Genomic DNA, 23,829 nt, shown 5'->3' on the forward strand with positions numbered 1-23,829 from the left:
AGGTGTGAGGACCTAAATTAAGATGGCGGCTATGTGAGGGAGAAAAGGAAAGACACAAGGTTTATTGTAGAGGTAGAATCAATAAAACTTATCAAGTGATTGGACTAAGGGGTGAAAGAGAGGGAAGTCAAAAATGGCTGTAAAAACAGTGGTGCCCTCTGTAGAAGTAGTGAAGTTAAGTAGAGGGAAAAATTCTACTTCATTATAGTCAAAAAGCCAGTAGATTTCTTTCACAGATTTTTGCCCTTAAAGCCCCCATTGCCTTATTTTCCCCTAATCTACTAGCATTTTCACCAACTGATTCATGTTACTTTCCAGGTCAGCGAGAATTAGAAGAAAAGTGTGGAGGTGGGAGTGGGAGGTGAGGTCACTACCTCCTTTCTCCTATCAGGGTTTAGCTATGAGGAAGGACCTTTTTAAAGAAAAACATGTATTATAATGCCTTCGTTTCAGCAAGTATTAAGGGAAGGTGTATGAGCTGGACACACGAGGAGCTCGGAGAAAGAAAGGCAGCTTTGCCTAAGCTGAAGTATAGTCTGAGGAAAAATACTTTTCATTCCAATCATGAAGTAAAGAACAGGGAATTGAAGCAATGGTGAGGATTTCTGGGGGAGAGTCTGGGATAGGGAAGCGCAGTAGATATTTAGCCCCTCCCAAGTGTGTCACAATTATTTATTCTGAAGTGTCTTAAATCCCCAGGTTGTTAGACCTGCCTGTATTCCAAATATCCGTCAGTGAGTGTGTGATCTCATCAGTGTGGGCATTTCATCAGTTGGTGTGAATTATGACCTATCCATACTTTCTTATTATGTGTAGTTTTCATCCATGTTCTTCCATAACACCCTCATGGAGGATATATCCAACCTACTTTCCTCTAGTTGAGTCTTTTGCTTGATGATGTTGTGAATATGACCCTGGAGAGAGGGCCTAGAGAGCCTAAACTTTGGCAGCTTCTCTCATGCCAGAAAGGTTTCAGTTATAGTATCTGAAGACTGACCTAGCTAAGAACTGAGACAGACAAATCACCAGGAGGTTAACCACTAGGGGATGAATTTTTGGACCGTGGTAAGTCAGTGCATGAAAGAAAAGTAAATTTCTAATATAAACATGAAATTTTATTCCAGAGGTAAATATAAGGGATTTTAAATTATTTGTTCTTTGAAATAAGTAGTGATTATAGGAGCACAGGTACTAGAGTCAGAAGACTTGGGTTTGACTTCCATCTCCTTTATTTACTTAATATGTGACCTTGAGCATGGGAGTGACATGATCAGACCTGTGGTTTTCGAAGATCAATTTGGCAGCTTTATGGAGGATGGATTGGAAATGTGAGAGATAAAGACTAGGAAGCTATTAATTAAGAGCCTGTTGGCATTTGTCTACGTGAGAGGTGTGAGGACCTAAATTAAGATGGCGGCTATGTGAGGGAGAAAAGGAAAGACACAAGGTTTATTGTAGAGGTAGAATCAATAAAACTTATCAAGTGATTGGACTAAGGGGTGAAAGAGAGGGAAGTCAAAAATGGCTGTAAAAACAGTGGTGCCCTCTGTAGAAGTAGTGAAGTTAAGTAGCAAGTCACCTAACTCAACTAGAGGAAAGTAGGTTGGATATATCCTCCATGAGGGTGTTATGGAAGAACATGGATGAAAACTACACATAATAAGAAAGTATGGATAGGTCATAATTCACACCAACTGATGAAATGCCCACACTGATGAGATCACACACTCACTGACGGATATTTGGAATACAGGCAGGTCTAACAACCTGGGGATTTAAGACACTTCAGAATAAATAATTGTGACACACTTGGGAGGGGCTAAATATCTACTGCGCTTCCCTATCCCAGACTCTCCCCCAGAAATCCTCACCTTGAGCAAGTCACCTAACCAGTCTAAATCTCAGTTTTCTCAATTAGGATTATAATATTCTCACTATCTACCTTACAGGGTGGTGGTGGGGAAAATACTTCATAACTATTAAAACACTATAAAAATGTGACTTGTTATGGAAATGAGTTATTTTATTAATTATTTTTATAATTCCTCTCTACTGCTATTGATAAGAGCTGATTATAAATCTTTAATTAGATAGAAACTTCTTTTTTAATTTTTTTTAAATTTTTTTAGATAGAAACTTATATGAATATATGTATAAGCACTCAAATGTTTGTCCAATATAGAATAAATTGCGCGCAGAAATCATGACATGAATAGCATCATAGATTTATAGCTGCGAGGAACCTTAGAGACCATTCAGTACAAACTTTTCATTTTACTCATGAGAAAGATACATCCCAGAGAGGTTAAATTATTTGATGTTTATTACCTGTCCTTTCCTCAACCCTTTTCAGTCTGACTTCTCACTTCATCACTTAGCTGAAGCTGCTCTCTCACAGACTGTCTCACACAGACCAAGTGTGATGGTCTGGTTTTGGGATTTTGTTTTTTGTTTTGTTTTGTTTTGCTTTGTCTTCACTCTTCCTGAAGCATTGAACCCTGACTGATGACTCTCTCCTCTTAGGTATTTTCCCCACTCTGAGTTTTCATGACACTGTTCTCTTTTGGTTTTGTCTTCCCACCCATCTGACCACTCCTTTGTTGATTTATCATCTGTACCATGATCTCTGACTATGGGTGTTCCCCAAGGCCCTCATCTTTCCTCTTTACGCTCTCCCACTTAATATCGTCACCGGTTCCAACCGGTTAAATTATTTTCTTTATGCAGATGAAAACTGGGTTATATCCTGGTCTTAGTATCTCTCCTGAGCTCCAGCCCTGAATCACCAATGGACATTTTGCCTGATGGGCATTTTGTACTGGATGTCCTGTAAACATTTTAAACTCAACACATCCAAAGTAGAACTCATTTCCACATATCCCTTACAGAATGTTCCTTCTATTGTGGTTACCATGATCCTTCTAGTCACCTAGTTTTATATCCTTTATTTCATCCCTGACTTCTCCCTCTCATTCACCCCACATATTCAGTCATTTACCAAAACTTGTTTGCCAGATTCACAGTTCTCTCCCATGTGTCCTTTCCTATCAACTCACATAGCCAGCACTGAGTCACCCTGCCTCAATTCTCTCCCACCTCCAATCCAAGCTTCCCAGAACTTCCAGAATAATTTTCCTAAAGCACAAGTCTGATTATGGCAACAATACAGTAAATTCCAGTGGCTCCTTATTAATCTAGAATAATGTGTGTGTCCATGGTTACACAAATAGTAAGTAATAGAGCCAAGATCAGAACTCTTTTACTCCAAATTGAGTCTCCTTCAAAATAGGATTGTAACATTACAGATAGGGAGCTAGAAGAGACTTCAGAAGTCATCTACTACAGTTCCCTCATTTTGCAGATGAAGAAACTGAGGTCCAGGGAGTTTAAGTAACTTCTCTGAGGTCACACAGATAATAAGAATTAAAGGCAAGATTCAAATCTAGGTCCTCCAACTCCACATTCTGTGTGTACTCTTTCCACTGTTCCACCATATTGCCTTCTGTATCTGTTTATATAGTGGAGAAATGTGTAATTACAATCTAATTTGAAAACAAGTGCCTCTCGAAAGGGAAGCAGACAGAGGTGAAGTCACAGGTCACGTAACTAGTGAGGGTCTGAGATCTGATATGAGTTCAGGTCTTCCTGACTCCAGGCCTAGTACTTTAACCACTGTGTGCCACCTAACTGCTTGGCACATAATAAGCACTTAATACATGCTTGTTTCTTTCTTTCCTCTTTGAGGAAACCAGTTTATATTTGCAATCTCATACCAAACTATATGTTATGTTGGCAGTTCTCAAAATGTGGTCCAGGAGCATGTGGGGGGTCCTGAGATCTTTTCAGGGGGTCTGCAATGTCAAAACTATTTTTATAATAATACTAAGGTGGCTATTAAATAGGTCCTCGCTTTTCCAATTATGTATCTGAGACTGGATTTTCTTCATATGTTTCAACCAAAACAACATATGGCAACAGATTGAATGTAGAAGCAGATACGAGACCTCAGCTATCTTCTATTAAGCAAAACATTAAAGAGATTTTATGTATATGTAAATATACATATGTATGTATAAAATATGTATGTATATGTCAAAATTTATATAATATCACTTCTCATGAATTTGTTACAGAAGATAAAGTTATTTTCCATTAAAATGTTATCTCAAGAAAAAAAAGAAAACAAGTGCCTCTCAAATGATATGTAGATACTTAAAATACAGGAAGTAAGATATGGAGAAAAATACTATATAGAAGAGGGGAAGTGTGGTTTAGTGGTCAGAGCCAAAGCTAAGAACTTAGGAGCATTTGTTTTACCAACATTGACTCCTTGTCACATTAGACAGATTCCATGGTTTATCTGAGCCTTAATTTCTTCTTTTTTTAAAATAATATTTTATTTTTTCCCCAATTACATGTTAAAACAATTTTTAACTTTTCTTTTTAGTTTTGAGTTCCAAATTCTATCTTTCTCTCCCTTTCCCCTTCTCTCTCCCTGAGACAGTAAGCAATTTGATATAGGTTATACATGTGGAATCATTTCATCATCTATAAAATGGGATTGATAACAATAACTAAACCAATGCTGCTGATAAATCCTTAAGCAAAATACTTGAAATATTATAATTTTAATATTTATTTCCCATAGCAGAAAATTCCAATTTACCTTAATCTGATCTGATTATCAAATATTTTCATATTGATACAACTTTTCTTTCCTTTTTTTGTTGTTGTCGTACAGTCAGAAAAATATCCTGTTCAAGATACAGGTCTCCCTAAAGGTATGTACAATAATAGTTATTTTAATTTTAATGCAACTATTTTTATTTAATTACGTTTGGTTAAATGATAAAACTGTTTTGAACCATAGTTCAGCCAAAATACAATCCTTTTTTCTGAATTTGATAATATATCATGGACAATTTACAGCTCCCATTTGATAAGCAGCAGCATAGTTTAGTGGATAGAGTGATGGCCTCAGAGCCAGAAGAGCTGGATTCAAAACTTACCTCTGATACATGACTGCTTGTGTGATACTAGGCATGTCATTTGATCTTTCCAGTGGCTTAGGGAGCTCTTGAAGAGAAGGTGTTGATCTGTTTTGGTAAACAACTTTTCTCATCAATAAATCCCTGTTACAATAAAGTTGAAGATCTGGTCCCAGTTATGTATGTGTGTATATTCAACATACATACCCATACATCTACATACACATACATAAATATATTATATACACGTGTATGTTTCCATGTAAATAATTTGACATATGACTTACTACACAAATATCTCTAAAATGGATTTTGTCATCAAAATCTCTAAAATATTTCTCATTTTGTCTTCATTAAAACTTAAATAAAGTTTTAATTAGTTGAATGACATTCCATCTGTGGCCTGCTTGTGCCAAACTATAAAGTGTTCCACTTGTTCATTTAAAGCTAATGAACCTGAGCACTCTCTACCTCCAGTGCCAATACACGGCATAGACCACTGAAATCACGTGGCCTATCTTCTATTGCTTATACTGCAGGGCATCTTGCAAAATTAGATTTTGTCATTGAAGCAAGCCAGGCGATTGTGAGATCACAGGCCTGAACATGTATGTGGAACATTTGAACCTGACACCATTGCCAAGTCAGAAATTTTGCTTTCGATCTGAGGTCTCCCTTGGGGGGGAGGAATGGGTTGGGAAGGGAGAGAGGAGGGGACAGGTAAACTCCCTGCAGTCAGATACAGCTGCAGATACCTGTAATTTCTGCAGAAATGTCAGAGGTAGAAAATCTCTCTCTCCTCTCTCAGCATTACCCAAGTGGGCAATTTTGTTAGGCTCTATCACTACCATGGAAACAGTGGGAATTCCCACCCAACTTGGGTTTCCCCAACAGTTTTCTTATACAGGCAAATGATCTCAAAGCTGCTTCTTTGGAGAACTGGGAGGTACTTTCTGGGCTAAGAGTAAGTACAGGCAAAGTAGTTATCAACTGCTTTCCCCTCCGATCTGATAAAAATAAAACATAAAACTTATACAGAGTGTCCCCCAAAGACTCAATACAATTTAAGCACTAAGACCTTTGGGGACACCATGTCTGTACATATTATTGCCTGATGTTAGAATTTCCATAATTAGAGATTCATTCTTATTCTTCACCTCCACTGCCCTCCTCACCCCCTACCCTACTAACAACTCTGGGAAAAGTAACATATGATATTATTTGCTTAAGGTAAGGAAACACATTGCCAGGTTTTTATATTAGTGAGGAGGGATAGAAGCAAGCACTGTGTACTTGAATTGGAGGGAAATTAAAAGATGGGGCAGCAGGGAGAACACAAAGAGTGGCAGAAAGGGAAGTCTAGGAATGCCTAGGGTAAGCCCTACCTACCCACTGTATTTAAAAGGATTTTTCAGGAGGTATCAGATTTTCTAAACTGCTTAGAGATTTCCCCTAGCCTTTTTTTTTAGTAACTCCATTTTGTAGTACTACTCAAGAAAAATTGAAAACACCTCAAAATAAGGGTGTTAAACCAAATAATCTTTAATGTCCTTTTCAGCTTTAATTTCCATGACAAAAATAGCAGCTATTTAAACATACAACCATTTACCTAGAGCTGTTAAATGTCCTGATTGCCTCCCCCACCTCTGTCTCTCTCTCTCTCTCTTTCCATAGTCTATCTATACATACACACATACATAGTATATCATTTTAAAACTTCTTTGAAATGAATCACAAATATATGATCCCATTCTCTCTTTATAGATATATATATATGATCATACCTCTCTCCCTCTTTTGTATATAAATATGTGTGTGATTCATTTCAAAGAATTTTATGTATTTATATATATGTATATATACACACACCAAGAAAGAATGTGATCATATATGTGTGTGTGTGATTCATTTCAAAGAAGTTTTTAAATTTTCACTAATAAAGTCATTTTTCATGCCTGATTTATTGCATCCCTTCCCCCCCATCTCCACCCTTTTGATATTCCATGCCATAATAGTTGTTTCTCAGCCAGCTTCAAGGAGATAGTCTCACCTCGATGTGCTAAATAGCCAAATACTTATTTCAGTAAAGCAATTAAAAGTACAAAGTTGGGTTTATCAGAGTTAGCCTCACAAGCCTAGAGGTTTAATGGATTTAAGGAAATGAGGAGTATTGTAAAAAGAAAATTGAGGGAGAGATCAAGGCACATGAAAATAGAGAATAATCAAAGATTTTATTGTAATAATGCAAAAGCCAACCATCAATGATACAAGTTGAAAACAGAGTTGGCCAAGAAAAAGCCAAAGACCTTATCATGCAAAATCATAGTTTGACTCTTCTAAAGATATTGTATCAAATGTAAAGATTTCCTGTTTTGAAGGCTAAAGCTTGGTGTTTAGCATGCAAATACTCTGTTAAATGAAAATTCTAGAATCTCCTGAGTTTTGTAAAATCTTAAATGATTTAAAATTAGAGTGATATGCATTTGCTTGCCTTTACATACTTGATTTGAAGAGAATATGTGATTTATATCCTTTAAAATATCACTTTACAAAAGCAACAAATTCTGTAAGTTAATAGAATGTGTTTCCATTTTGCATCTGGTGAAAAGTTTTAAATTGTTAACCTGTATTTATTATATAAATTAAACCAACAGGAGTCAATTTTTATTTCACATTTAAAATCAGACTTCACTAGTTCAAAATAATTGGTTTATAGAAAGAAAGGCCTAAATGAATTAGTAAAAACAAAGCTAAACAAAACAAAAAAACCTTATAGTTTGTGTTTAAAAAAAAAAAAGGTTAATTACTTTCACCTTCACTAAATTCACCCTTACATGTGAGATGACTCAGTGTTCTCAAAGAGTGTGTCAGTGGGTCACAAGCTCTGGCAAGTCCTAACATACTAAGTTCTAACAAAATAGAGATTTCTTTGGGCCTGCCTAAATTAATAGATGAGTAATTTGTAACTGTACATATTTGTATATAGTTAAAATAAACTTATTTAAAAGTTTACTCTGAGAGGTAGGTTAAACATATACCCTGTGGAATTTTGGCTAATTTACCTAACAAACCCTGTTTCCGTAGATAATACAAAGGTGGTCTGTGGCCCAGCTTAAATAGAGGACTTCAGGTTAATATGATTTTACTATATATGTCACAAATAGACCTGATGGACTTTCAATGATCAACATCTTCAATGAGAAGAAAGGGTTTATCATTCCCTTTTTACAGTTGTGTCACTGCTGTTGAGTAAATGCTGAAATTTCTCCTGTGGCAGCACTCAGCCTTATCTGATCTGCTAAACTTTTCCATAAAGTACATGAAAACTTTGTACGGGCACCATACTGAAGTTTGGAGCAAAAGTTCAGAGAATTAATTTATAGGATACTTTTACTGGCATCTCATGGGAATGGCTGGTTTCCATGCTTCCAGTTTCCATGGCAACTGATGGAAAATCTTCAATTATTGGCTTAATAAATAGAAACATTTTTTAAGAGAGTGGATCCCACATTGTTGGAGAAACCTCCTTTCTGAGCCCTACGACCCCACCACTATGAAAATGAATAGATGTGTGCCCTTCAGTTATGCACAACTACATTATTAAATATTTTATGACCTCCACTTTCCCTAACAAATTATTGCCCAGCCTGTACCCTTGCCATATTTTTATAGCATTCACTAAAAATTGTCTTGGTGCCAGGTCTCTGAATGAATTTATAGTGTGTTTAAAGTTACCTCACAATAACCCTGGGAGGTAGGCACTATTACTATCCCCATTTTACAGATGAGGAAACTGAGACTGAGGAAATTTAGGTGACTTAGGGTTGAATAGCTAGAAAGTGTCCAAAGGCAGGATTTGAACTCATGACTTCATGACTCCAAGTCCATTCCTCCATTATCCACAATACTATGTTTGTTGTAATAGTATTAAAAAAAAACCTAGAAAATCACACCTGTATAGATCTTAATCTTTTGAGTTTTTCCTCAGCCTCTAAAAAACATAGTAAACACTCCTTTATCCACTGCCACACCTAGCTGCCACCAAGTTAAGTCTACATTACAAATATGATGTACACTATAGTCTACATTTGGATCTGATAATACTTCTTGCCCACCAATTTCATAGCTACTGGTCCAGTCTTAGGATGAGCACTCTTTGCATTTACATAGACCCCCTAACCCATACTCTTTCCATGAACACTGCTTCTCACACAAATGTTGACTTCTTTAACTCTAGTACCAATTTTAGGTCAAAACAGATTGATTAGAAACAATAACAAAAAGCAGAACAATATAGTAGAAAATCACATTTGAGCCACCCCTCTCTGTTTGTTTTTAATGGTTTTTGGAGGGAGGAGGGAAGGCAGAGAAGAACAACTAGGAACCTATGAGAAGTACTTCAAATGCCTTATTTAAATAAAACCTCCCAAACTCAAGTTGTTATAAAAATTGACCTAGGAATTCAGGAAAATGAACAGAAAATGCTGTGGATTTGTTGAAATTACAGTGTCCACTGTTATGAGAATCAGGGCTTAAGTCATATATCTAGGACCTTTTGAAGGAAGGTGTAGGAGTTGCTAAGATTCATGCTTCCTGTTGGCATGGTTCAAAAGTCAACAGTAATGGAGGAAAGAGAACAAAAATCACAATTCTTATCCCTAGCTTATTTTTTTCAATTGACAAGGTTCTAACCTTAAATGTGAAAGGTAAAGCCTTTACCTTTTCTTTTTAGAAAATTATACGTGTAGAGAATTAGTATGTCTGTTTTGAACTTCCCAGCTTTTTTAAAAAGTAAAAATAAGTTGAAGATGTACACTCAGCCTCAGTTGCATGATGTAGAAGGAAAAAAATTATCTTTGAGTTACATGATTCAAGCTAAAAAGCTAGCTGAACCTCATTCTAATTTTTAATTTATATTATAACACATACACTGTGGGCCTTTTATCACAGGTTGGAAGCTGTGAAATGAGATTATGGGTGGCAGAAACCCAATAATGAACAAGTCAACTTGAAGCAATTTTTGAAAGGTGTTATAAATTGACTCCCTACGTCCTCCCCATCCCCCTCCCCTATTCTTTTCTATCTTTTAAGTGTTCAGAAGGAAACCACAACAAAATAGAAACTATATTGCTTTGATCCTTTAGGGGTGAGTCCTAAAGAAGACAAATCTGAATGTACTGTCTAGTTTGTAACACAAAAGTAAGATACTGAGTAGTGACCTAGTATGACTTGTTCGAACAGGATGTTTGGCAAGCAAATGACCAAGCTCACCAAGAGTACCATTTGTAGGAGGGATGAATGTGTGTCAATTATGTTGGTATTCCTTTATATCAAGTTTTGTGTCTTATCTTTCTTAGCTGAGGAATATAATTCAATTACACTGAAAGTTCCACCAAGTTCTGACATAATACATCAGGTAAGGAAAATACTTTAAACTATATTTTTGGAACATTGTATACACTTATGATGCTGAAAATTTTTGTCTCAACTGAGGAGGTTTGGGTTTTTTTTGTTTGTTTTTTCTCCCCTTTGGCCTCCTTTAAAAATAATTGTGAGCTAAATTCAGAAATGGTAAATCAGTTCAAATATAAGAGAAAATAGAAATGAACAATTGGAAAACCAATAAAAGAAGTAAAGAGTAAATATTCCTGAAGCAAAATAAGCTCAATTATATTAGAAGAAGGTACATTTAAACTAACCAAAATTTTTACGGCAATTTTCATCAGAAGCAATGAACAGACAATGAAAACAGACTTTCTAAATAAAAATCAGTGGAATTGTAATTTTGGTTTTTTAAATGGTTTTTTTTATTTTTTTATTTTTTTTCCAATTACATGTAAAAACAATTTTTTTTCTTTTTTTTGGCTAACCAAAACTTAACCGCAGGGTTAAGTGACTTGCCCAGGGTGACATAGCTAGCAAGTGTCAAGTGTCTGAGACCGCATTTGAACTCACGTCCTCCTGACTCCAGGGCCGGTGCTCTATCCACTGCGCCACCTAGCTGCCCCTAAAAACAATTTTTAACATTCATTTTTTTGAAAAATTGAGTTCTAGATTTTCTCCTTTCTCCTTTTTCTCCCCTCCCCGTTCCTTCCCTCTTCCCTAAAAAGGTGAGCGATTTGATGTAGATTATATATGTGCAATTATGTAAAATATATTGGAATTGTGATTTTGGAATGAGCTATTATATTGCATCTCAGTAAAACCAGCCATCTCTACAATTTGTCTTTCTTCTAATCATTGTGGTATTTTTAAGTTCATAATCCTGATTTTGAAATAAATGTTTGTCTACTCGATGAGGGTAAATGATTTATGCTCTGTGAGTTAGAAACCATAGTTGCTTTCATTCATTTTTCACTTGGTGTGATGGGAAAGGGAAAGTGTGGTGATGTTTTGTTTTTGTTTTTGATCTAGTAAAAATCGTTGTGATTATTTACAGTACTATATTCTAGGAACCAGAGTTTCATTATGATTAATAAAATAACAGATGATGCATGAAGAATTAAAAGCGAAAGACAGCAATAGAGAAAATTAAACATAATTTAAAGGTTGGTCTTTTTTTTAAATTAGTGGGGCTACTTGGAATACTGGGTAGCTTGCTGGCCTCAGAATCTGAAGAACCAGAATTCCACTTTTACCTCCGACACAGACTGGCTGTATGACCCTGGGCAAAGCATTTCATTTCTCAGTGCCTGTAGGCATCTCTCTAAAATGATCAGTTCTAGAACTAGTACTTGGTTCTTTAACCAAAAGTTCCCCCAACAGTTGAAATCTTGGGTCTAGTCGCAGAGAAAAAAAATATGCTATTAATGTAAAGGTAAAGGAAGCTCATGTGAGATGTATTTGATGGCAAGAATTCATTCCTTTTGTGAATCAAAATACCATTGGGGCAAACATTTCAAAATGCTTATTTTGGGGGAAAAAATCAGATACTAAGAAGTTCGTAAACCAGAGAGTGAGATTTTGAAGTTCTTGTCTTACTTGTTATATCATCCTACGCAGAATTAGATCTCAAGAATAGATTCTGTCTTTTTAGTGTAGTTTGTTTTTCAAAGAAACATCTACATTTGTTATCAACAAGGAAGTAAAATCTCAGGTTGAGGTTTTGGTTTTTGTTGCTGGTTTTGGTTCTTTTTACATGGGTTGCACATTACTCAACTTACATAACTTTTAACCATAAGCCACTCTTTATTATTTTGTTGTTTTTTAGTCATGTTTGATTCTTTATGACCACATTTGGGGTTTTCTTGGCAAAGATACTGGAGTAATTTGCCATTTCCTTCTCCAGCTTATTTTACAGATGAGGAAACTGAGGCACACATTAAGTGACTTGCTCAGGGTCACACAGCTAGAAAGTGTCTGAGCCTGGATTTGAACTCACAAAGAAGAGTCTTTCTGACCTCAGACCTGGTGTTCTATCGATTGTACCACCTAGCTGCCCTCTATTGGACAGTAAATACTTTATATTTTCAAAAGTTCTTAAGAGCTCCTAGAATTTCATTTTGGTAAAGGAGATGTTTTATGAAAAGAAATAATTCTTCTATACTATAACCTTGTGAAATAGGGAGAAATTAATTGGTTTAGGGATGTTCACATTGGTCTCTCAGCACCTCATCACACTTTTAGTGTTGTCCATTTCAGTAACTTAAAACTCATTAGCAAAATTGTGCAATGACTAGCATGTGCTAAAACTATATTTAGAGTATTAAATATTTCCAAAAGCATGTCTAGCCTCAAGGTATGCTGGTTCTGTCCTGCACCTTCCATAAACATGAAGTAACTGCAAGACAAATTTGTTGGTTTGTTTAGTCTTGCTTTTAAAAATTAGTCTGTAATAAATCTTTTATTATTAAATTGTGATATTCTCGGGCAGGCAAAGTACCTTGGTAATAAAATGAAACTGTATATTAGTTGTGGAATAGGACATTGTATCCCACTTACACTTAAAACCTACTGCAGTTAATTCTATCTATCCTCTGGAATCTGTCCCTTTCTCCTCTTCTTTCTTAAACTTTCCCTGTCTGTATAAAAAGAACAACATAAGATGGCATAAAAAGGAAAAGTAAATCATTTTTAAAAACTTCATTTAATGCCGTTGTCTCAGATTTATTGCCTTTTATTTTAATCAGGCTCTCAATCACCAAGTGCCAGGCATTGTGATAGATACTGGGAACAAAAAAAAAAATTAAACATTCCCTGTCCTTATGGAGCTGACATTCTATTTGCAAAATAAAGTGTTTTGCAAACCTTAACACACTATAAAAATGTGAGTTATTGTTATTATTTTGAAAATGTAGACTAGTAAGGAAGCTCACCTTATTAGGGCAAGTTTGGCCTCAAGCCAAGGGGTAGTTTGATAATAGGCAATCTTTAAATTTTAGATTTATTGTTATTCAGTTATTCAGTCATGTCTGACTTTTTGTGACCTTGTGGACCATACTGTCTGTTTCTTGGTAAAGATACAGGCATATTTTACCATTTCCTTCTCCAATAGATTAAGGCAAACAGAGATTAAGTGACTTGCCCAGAGTTTTACAGCTAATAAGTATCTGAGGCTGGATTTGAACTCAGGTCTTCTAGACTCTAGGACCAGTGCTGTATCCCCTGAGCCACCTAGCTGCCTCCTAAATGTTAGATAGCATCCAAAAAAATTGGTACCGTACCTTGCTTAAATTTAGCTTGATAACAGAGTGTTGGATTTAAATTGTTGCTTAATAAATATTATTAATTCAGGTTAATTTTGAAGGGAAATTTCAAACTGAAAAGGTGGGGAATTCTGTTCCAAATTAAAGGAAATTGAGTTCACTCCCACCTCCAGTACTTCCCAACCATATGACTGTAGGGAGGCCAACTCTGTGAGCTTCAGTTTCTTCATCTATAAAATAGGGAAAACAATACTGGAAGCACCTAGATCACCAGAGTTTGTTACAGGGATGCAATGAAATAATGTATCACCTGTGGATCATTATTGAGAGATATATGACTTTTTGGATATTGGCCTGTCCTTGAAATCAGAAAGACCTGTGTTCTTCAGATATATATTAGCTGTGTGACCATGATCAAGTCACTTATTTCTTAGCTTCTCCAGGCAAATCTCTTAATGTTGTTAAGTTACAGGTCAGTTGCTGACCTGCATCAGTGGAAATAATTTCCAATCTGGGAGTTCTCTACCTGGATAAAATTCAAGGTCTTAGACAACAATGACCCCTATCATCATTACCATTATTAATAAAGTAAAAGTTTCCAAAGTACAGACTCTTTTAATGGTATCTTCAAATCCTGTCCTCCCAAAATGTAATTTTTCATAATGTTTTTGCTTCAAACTGTAATGATCACTAAATGACAATATTAGAGAATAAAAACATCTATATTTGTCCTTTACATGAAGCGTTCTACCTCTCATGTCCTACTCCATCAGAATACCTTGGCCTGGAATTAGTGTGCCTGTTTAGGAACTGAAAACTGAAAACTTAAGCTCTTCAAAGAAGTGTTTCCTCATTGTACAGATCTAAACATGTTCAAACCTTGAGTAAAGACCATTTATAAGTTTCTGTGGCTGAAATAAATCTTGACCTGATGGCCAACCTTTAGGCCTTTGAACTTAGGCTGGGTGAGAGAGAGGACAGACACATAGTTTATCATGGGGCCGACACTTGAAACTTTTCCCTTTTAGTGGCACCTGCCAGGAATTGTAGCTTTATGTTCTGCTGTCATAACCTTTGAAAATCCAGGGTCATTTCTATGCTACAAAAAGGCATACGAGTATTACTTTAGTGGAAGGGTTGATATCATAATTAAGTTGAAAAATGAAAATTCACTGATACTCAGAGACTTCAGAAGCCATTTAGTTCAGCCTCTGTCTAAATAGGAATTCCTTGTCGACAGAGGTTCTTAACACTTTCTTTTGCCAAGCCTGTGGGCCCCTTCTCAGAATAATGTGTGAGATGCATAATGTAAAATACATAGGATTACAGAGGAAGCCAATTATATTGAAATGTGGTTATCATAACAGAAAAATCAGTAACAAGAACAACACAGATTAAGCTGCACTACAACAATCCTGAAAAGAGATTATAATGCAATGCTTTAAAATCCCTGGTGAGAAAGGAATTCACCACCTCCTGTAGCAACCTATTCCACCTTTAGATAGCTCTACTTATAGAAAGTTTTTCCTGAAATCAAGTCAAACATTTGGCAACATTGATGATAGTGGAGGGAGGGTAGCAAGAGACTAAGAAGCAGAGGGCTCAGAGAGTTGAACTGTAGAGATGAATTTGGAAATGGAGGAAAATGAAGTTAGATCAGGGATGGTAGCCTGGGATAGGTACTGATGGGTGTGAGAATTAGAGGTTACAGTTAGGAAGAATAGGTTTGGTAGGGATAAGGCAGGATGGCAGAATTAAAGAAGTTATCACGTGATAAAGGGATTTGGGAGTTTTTGATCATTGAAGTGGAACACTTTGAGTGATAGTGCAATCAAGAATGTGACCACCCTTGTGTATGACTAAAGGAGGAGTGGAGAATCAGACTATAGGAATTGAAGAGGCTACAGAAGTTGAATATGGAGAACAGAGTATTCTAGGGGATTTCAACATATATATTCAAGTTCTGCAAATGAGAGCAGGAGTTGGGGTAGAGAGGAAGATTCTGAGCCAGATACTGAACTTTTTTCTTTTAAATAATATTTTATTTTTTCCAGTTACATGTAAAGATAATTTTTAACATTCATTTTTTATACAATTTTGAGTTGATACTGAACTTCTTGAGAAAGGAGTTGATTGCTCTGATCCTCAGTTTCCCCACCTGTAAAATGGAGATAATAATAGCACTTGCATTGAGGAGTCATCGTGAGGATCATATGAGATAATACATGTAAAACACTTTGTAAACGTCAGCTGTTATTCTCCATGATTTGAAAAAAAACTCTATGTCTATAGGTTCTTTCACCATTACTGGATGCAACTCATCCCGGCTTAGTAACTTGAACTCATTGAGGGCAGCTAGGTGCTTAAATAACCATTTCCTCACTTATCTTGGGTTTCAGTTCTATTAAGTATTCTTATTCTAAAATTTCCAGTGCGAATATTGTTATTCTTAAATAACAAAGGTAAACGGCAAATCAGTTGTTCTGACCTTTCTCCATCATTATTTAAATTTGTCCTGCCCACCCTAAGTAGTGTTCTGATACCTTCTTTGATGTACCTTTAATACCTGTCTTAGCTGAGTAAACCCTTTTTGTCTTAGCATTCGTTGCTCATCCTAGCTTTACAGGTCCTACCAGACAAGCCTACTTCTTTTTCTGATTATACATTTCCTGGGATATATCTTGTATACCAGTCATCATTGGTAATGTGCTGCAGCTTACTTACTCACCATTTGTTCATTCCACTAGCCTCTGGCTCACCCATAATTTTCATTCTTTGGAAATTGTGGTGTTCCGTGATTTGTAGGCATGTAACATCACCAAGAAAATATTACTGTTAAAGAGATGAATCATTTTCAAATAACTATAAATCATTAAAAATGCTATATGGTTCATCAGATTCTCTCTACCTTCTTTAGTCAGTATGTGACTATGAATATATACTCTGCTATACAATATCATTTGCTTGAGCCTTCCTGTTCATTTCTCATATGCTTATAAAGTATAATTTGGATAATAGATTCAGATAATTTGGATAATAGGATTTTGAATTCCAAATGCTTTTTTTTTTAAAGGCAGTTGAGGTTAAGTGACTTGCCCAAGGTCACATAGCTAGTAAGTGTTATGTATCTGAGGTTGCATTTAAACTCAGGTCCTCCTGACTTTAAGGCCAGTGCTCTATCCACTGCGCCACCTAGCTGCCCCTTAAAGTATGCTTTTAACATGCATTTAAAAGTAGTCATAAGTTCATGGAACTATATGGGAAGAAGGAAGTCAAGTTCCTGCTGCTGTCATCAGTCACCAGAGGGAAGATATACGATCTGGAGAAGTTGGCAAATAAGAAGGTGCACGTAGCAGCAAAATTCATCATTCGTGCCCCAACTGAGAGCGTTTGATAAAGTATTCAATAACATTTGGTTACAGCTTCATAATGATAATTTCAGGGAAGGAGTAGCTCATATATTTGTACAGTATAATGTAGACCATTTTACTCCAGGGAAAATTTAAAAATTTAAAGAACAGTATTAATAAAAAATGGGCAACTAGGTAGCGCAGTGGATAGAGTGCCAGACCTGGAGTCTGGAAGACGCATCTCCCTGAGTTCAAATCTGGCCTCAGACACTTTCTAGCTGTGTGACCCTGGGCGAGTCACTTAACCCTGCTTGCCTCAGTTCCTCATCTATAAAATGAACAGGAGAAGGAAATGGCAAACCACTCCATTATCTTTGCCAAGAAAATCCCAAATGGGATCACAAAGAGTCGGACACAGCTGAAACAAGGGAACAACAAAAGTTTGGTTGGATCATGAGGTTTAGCTAATCGGTCTTTGCTTCTCATTGTTGCTTCCTTGTGTTCCAAGAAGGTTGCAGATCACATTAGTTGAAAGGCTTTTATTTCTTAAACTGAAAAAAAGGTGAATCCTCAAGTTTTAGGTTAAGAAAAAATTAAAATGTACGAAAGCTATCTTTACTTGCAGTAACCCAATATTGATGTCTTTTGTGGAGTGGACAAGTTTTTTTAATTTTATCAGGTTTTTTAATAGGATCCTTAATGACCATTTCTAGTTTACAGTGGTTGATGAATTTAATTGTATATGTTGCTCAAAAAAAGTCTTTTTTTCTCTCTCTCTCCTCTTCCATGTATGTAAGATTGAATTTAGAGGGGAAGTACTTTCTATATTACTTATGTTTAAACCTTTCAAGATAGTTATTTAGCTAGCTTAGTGTTTAACTAAGCATTTTTTAAATGAGGTCAAGATCTAATGTTTGAGATTTTGAAATTAAACAAATATACTTACTTCAGGACTCTATTTAATATCTTCTTTCCAGTGACAATCATTTGATGGATTCATTCTACCCTCAATTTACTTTTTATTATACAACCAACTATTATACAATAGTAATTTAAGCTACCTTTGGTAGCTTAAAACTATACTCAGACTTTTGGGATATCCTGTATTTATAACCTTATATTCATGACTATGTCTCAGTTTTCTTCTTCCTTGGATTGAAATGTATTGAAAATCAATGTGACATTAAAATGCAAATTTCCCATTTATTTAAAAGTCACTAGAAAGTTAAAAAAAAAAGTAGGCATAGAGGTTGTTAGTTGTTGATGTCCTCTCAGTCACATTTTTCTAAAATAATACCATTCCTGATTTCCCCCCATTCGTTTGTAATGTATGTTCTTTTCTCTTTTTGAGATCTTGAAAATTGATTTCTCATTTCTCCCAAAATTGTTTTGCCTACAGAATGGATTTCTCCTATCTGTTTTTATCCTGGTCCAACCTGTCCTCCTAACTGCATCTTCCTTTCTCCACTCAATAGTATTTCATTTTTTCCAATTACATATAAAGATAGTTTTCAACATCCATTTTTATAGGATTTTGAATTCCAAATTTTTCTCCCTCCCTCCCTCCCTCTCCTTTCCCTTCCCCAAGGCAGCAAGCAGTCTGATACAGGTTATACTTATACAATCATGTTAAACATATTTCTGCATTAATCATGTTTTAAAAGAAGAATCAGAACAAAAGGAAAAAACCATGAGAAAGAAAAAAAAACAAAAAAAAACAACGAAAGAGAAAATAATATGCTTCAATCTGCATTCAGACTTCATAGGTTTTTCTCTGAATGTGGAGAGCATTTTCCATCATGAGTCTTTTGGAATTGTCTTAGATCATTGCATTGCTCAGAAGAGCTAAGTCTAACAAAATCAGTCATTGCACAATGTTGCTGTTACTGTGTACAGTGTTCTCCTGGTTCTGCTCACTTCACTCAGCATCAGTTCATGCAAGTCTTTCCAGGTTTTTCTGAAGTACACCTGCTCATCAGTTCTTATGGAACAATAGTATTCCATTATATTCATGTACCACAACTTGTTCAGTCATTCCACAGTTGATGGGCATCCCTTCAATTTCCAGTTCTTGGCCACCACAAAAAGAGCTGCTGTAAATATTTTGGTACATGTGGGTCCTTTTCCCTTTTTATGATCTCTTTGGGATATAGACCTTGTAGCAGTATTGCTGGGTCAAAGGATATGCACAGTTTTATGGCCCTTTTGGCGTAGTTTCAAATTGCTCTCCAGAGTGGTTGGATTAAGTTCACAACTCCACTGACAATGCATTAGTGTTCCAGTTTTCTCACATCTTCTCCAACAGTTATCATTTTCCTTTTCTGTCACATTAGCCAATCTGATAAGTGTGAGATGATACCTTAGAGTTGTTTTAATTTGCATTTCTCTAATCAATAGTAATTTAGAGCATTTTTTATATGACTATAGACAACTTTAATTTTTTCATTGGAAAACTGCCTGTTTATATCCTTTGACCGTTTATCAATTGGGGAATGATTCATATTCTTATAAATTTGACTTAATTCTCTATATATTTGAGAAATGAGGCCTTTATCAGAAACACTGGCTATAAACTACATCTTCTTAAAATGCTATGTTCACTTCCTCATGTAATGCATTGTCATGGATGATGAGAATCAATTGTCATAAACATGATGGCAAATCTGTTTCATTTGCTGTCTGTCTGTTATCCTCTTTTAGTTTCATCTTCCCATGGTCTTAGATAATCTGGTTTAGCCCAAACTTTCTGCATATGCCTTTTCCCTTCCACTGCTATTTGCTATTTTTTGAGATGATATTGTAAACAATCTTTAGACATATTCTCCTATAATGTTTTGCAAACAAGTTTGTACTTTAAAATAGTGAATCATTTTGCTGCAAGTCTCACTACCTGTCAAGGAAAGGTGCTATTTGCTGGGTAGGGCAGTTTCTGGGTTCCTTTGGCATGCCAATGCAGCACTTGTTTTCAGTGGTTGAAACTTTTGTATAACATGGTGATGGTCAGGGTCAATGTCTTTACCTTTATTTGTTGCCCATTTTTCAGAGTCATTGCTTGTTTGAATAGGTCATATTGGAACTGTTGTAACTGCACATAATATATTCCCATATTATCCTTTCTGCCCCTTGAGGGTTTATTTTTACCTTTTCTTTTTTAAAAAATTGATGTGACTACATAGACTACTGATTCAAAAATTATTTCCACATCATTAACAGCTTCCTATTTTTAAGATATAGTAAATTTTTTAATGATTATTCCATGTTTATTATAACCAGAACCTTTTGAGTACTTTCTTAAAAAAAGTATTAATGATATGTAAATGAGTCTTTTGAGCAGTCTATAAGTCTTCAAGTTCTTTCATTTCTGTGTGTGACCTATATTTTTGAACATTTTTTTCCTCTCCTCCAGTAAACCCTCCTTCATATTCAAGTTATCTAGTATCAAGGTATAGATTGACTTCGGTTATAGAGTCTTAGGTTCATAGTATTTCAAGCAGCAAAGGACCTCAGAGATCACGTCATCCAACTCTTTAATTCTATATTTGAGGAAATTTAGACCTAGCAAGGAAATATAGACCTAGCTTGACTATTCAGTCAAGCAGTTAGCAATTAGCACAGAAAGAACTTGAAACCTAGATCATGATTCCAAATCTGTGGTTCATTCTACTGCAGCACTGGTCTGGTCAAGTTTGTCATAGACTTTCTCTACTTTTTTGTGATTCTGGTTTTATTTATAGTGAGAAATCTCAATATTTATATAATCCATTTCTTTTGTAATTACTCTTTGGAGAAATATCTCACATTTAGAATTCTGGTTAAATTTAGAAATAGTTAAATTAACATTAATAAATGGTCTTAAAACTTTGTAATGTTTAGCTTTCTCTATCCCATTTCTCTGTCACAGTCACTATGGAAATGGAAGGGGAGACACAGAGAACTGAAGGATATTTAGTATTTTTCTTTGTTTCATAGATTGCCATAGCAAAATAATTCATCACCTAGTAGTTAACCTACTGATGATGAGTTTTTCTGTAGTTATCCAGGCTGGTCCTAGGATAGTAGATAACTTGTCACTAGGATCATGTAGGAAGCTTTTCTAACTTGATAGAATCTATGAGATTGTACTTCACTGGTATAACTTTCAATAATAATAATAATAATAACAATAATTTATATAGTGCTTTACATGTTATCTCATTTGAGCTTCATGAAAACTGTGTGTAAGTAGATACCACAGGCATTATTATCCCATGTTTTACAGATGAGGAAACTGAGACCCATAGAGGCTAAATGACTCACCTATGGTCATATAGCTTTGTTGTTGTTGTTGTTTTTCAATCATTTCAGTCATATCTGACTCTTCGTGATCCCATTTGGGATTTTCTTATGTTTGCCATTTCCTTCTCCAGCTTATTTTACAGATGAGGAAACTAAGGCAAACAGGATTAAGTGCCTTGCCCAGGGTCATACATCTAGTAAATGTAAGAGACCAGATTTGAACTCAGGAAGATGAGTCTTCCTGACTCTAGGCTGGGCACTCTACCCACTGCACCACCCAGCCACCTGATCACATAGCTAGTAAGTGTCAGTGTCTGAGGCAGAATTTATTCTGGGTCTTCCTGACTCTTGAGTTTAGCATTCTATTCATTTTGACCATACTACCTTTCAAGAAGACAGAGTGAGGCATCAAAGCAGGACTTTTGTGATGTAAATGACTATATCTTAATTTATAGACCTATTTTACCACCCCTTTTCTGTAGTCTATTCTTTTTTTTTTTTTTCAATAAAAGATAACCTCCTTGAAAGCAGGTACTACAGTGGAGAAAGCACTAGAATTGGAACCAGGGGACCTGGGTTTGAATGCTGACTACTACTATGTGACTTTAGCTCTTGGTGCCTCAGTTTCTTCATCTGCAAAATGAAGTAAACTGATCTCTAAGGTATCTTCTAGTCCTAAATCCTATAACCCAATGCCATTATGGTAAACTTAGTATAAAATATCTGATTCAACTATAAGATAGATACTTCATTGTGTTATGCCATAGTAAAGTGATTTTTAAGATCTAAGCTAATCAGACAACTAAAATTGTCTGCCTGCTTGGCAGATCCAGTTTTGGTGTATCCAGCAATTGTTGTAATTAGATAATAAAATACAAGTCATTACCCTTGCTCTCTATTAACATCTCGTTTTTCTGGCTCATTTCTCCAGTAGGTACAAGGATGATTGGTCTCCTCTCATTCTTTCCTGCCCAGATACTCTTCTATCCCTCTTCCTCCAGTTCTGCAAATAGCTCAGACAAGTGGCAGTTAGATAGTGTCCTCAATCCCTGGTATAATAGAAAACATACTAGACTTAAGTAAAGTCTTGGTTTTATTACCTTTGTAATCTTGGACTACTCATTAAACTTCTCCAATCCTCATGGTCCTCATTTATAAAATGAGGAGGTTGGGCTAGATAATCTCTAAGGTCCTTTTTGCTCGAAATCTGTGATGCTAATTCAGCAGAGGAGTTGGTGGGGGAAGTCGTTGGTCATTTATTATTTGGATAAGATGTGACAAGAAGAGTAGGATGGCAAGAGTAAGGACTTTTCATCAGGCAGGAGATAGGATGAGAAGAAGTTTGATGGATGCCAATGGTCATGGACTGACAATATTTTAGTTAGCTTATAGGAAAGAACCATTTTGACCATAGAGGAAAGACCATTCCTTCAAGCTGTGTTCTTATCTACTTCATTTGCTTGGGTCAAGTCATATGGAAAAACCAATAGGAGGGGCGGGGAAGGGAATAGTTTCTTTTTAAAAGGTCCTATTACAGAGACTTGGCTGAGTCTAGGAAGAGAGATAAACGTTTACTTTCTTCCATTATAACAACTTCCAATGTTTATCTTTTATTCCCCCAGTGGCAATCTGTTACTGATTGACTACTGTCCTGGCTGAGTTTGAACTAGCATACTAAACCTAGAATATGAATATCTCTTGTCTCTTTAACAAAAATTCTTCCAATTTCTTGGAGCAAATGACATTCCCTTAAAAATTAAAAGCTATATTGTTTGTTTAGCTACCTGTAAGCAATTTTCCAATGTTCTTTAAGGTATTTTTTTTAATAGACATGTGATTTGATAGATGTAGGCAGCTTCTGATGAGAAACTAAAGAATTCCACCTCTCTGCAATTAGAATTGTCTGGGGCCATTGAGAAATTAAGTGACTTCCTGAGCTTCAAACAGCTAGTTTATGTCAGAGACAGGACCACCCACAACACCATGTTGTCTGTCTCTGTTTAAGAGGCCTGTACCACACTGTAACTGATTTAAGATTAGGTACATAATATTCATCATTTCACCAACGTGCTTTTCATTGTTTAGGATAAATTAGGTTGAAAGAGACTCCTCTGAAAGATAATAATACATTTACCAAACACAGTAAGGGGTAAAGGTTCTACTTTGAAAATAAAATTCCCTTATTTTTTTGTAGGAACTGGAATGTAAGTAGCTATTTCATTAGTTTAAGGTGAAAATCAGATGAACTAATAAGGGAGAAAGATGTTAGGGAAGCTAACTAGAATAACCTCATGTCTTAAGTAAATAGGAAGTCAATTGGAAACAAGGGGAGAAAATGAGAAAGGGAACTATTTATGTGGAACTCAGAATGCTATTGGGGTGAAGAAGGTTGAGAATGACTGCTGTATATAGGGAGTGAGATTGTGAGTCAACACAAAGAGCTAAAAAAAGGATCATCAAGCAGCACTGAAGATCTAAGAATTTTGTTTCTTTTTAAAATTTATTTTAAAATAATTTTTATTGTTGTCTTCTTTTTTTTACATCATCATAGTTTTCCCTAGCATCCCTTTC

General features: G+C 35.7%; 1 protein-coding gene across 1 annotated transcript in view; it reads left to right on the plus strand.

The window, feature by feature from the left end:
* LOC114049504 (ectodysplasin-A receptor-associated adapter protein-like) overlaps positions 1-23,829 on the plus strand; it is an 84,420-nt gene that overhangs the window by 25,388 nt on the left and 35,203 nt on the right. Inside the window, 2 exon segments of the mRNA XM_027870745.1 lie at positions 4,742-4,781; positions 10,346-10,404. Of these exon segments, the coding sequence (XP_027726546.1) occupies positions 4,742-4,781; positions 10,346-10,404 (99 nt within the window).

The sequence above is a fragment of the Vombatus ursinus genome, unplaced genomic scaffold, assembly GCF_900497805.2.
Source record: "Vombatus ursinus unplaced genomic scaffold, bare-nosed wombat genome assembly UNPS02014798.1, whole genome shotgun sequence".
Lineage (NCBI taxonomy): Eukaryota > Metazoa > Chordata > Mammalia > Diprotodontia > Vombatidae > Vombatus > Vombatus ursinus.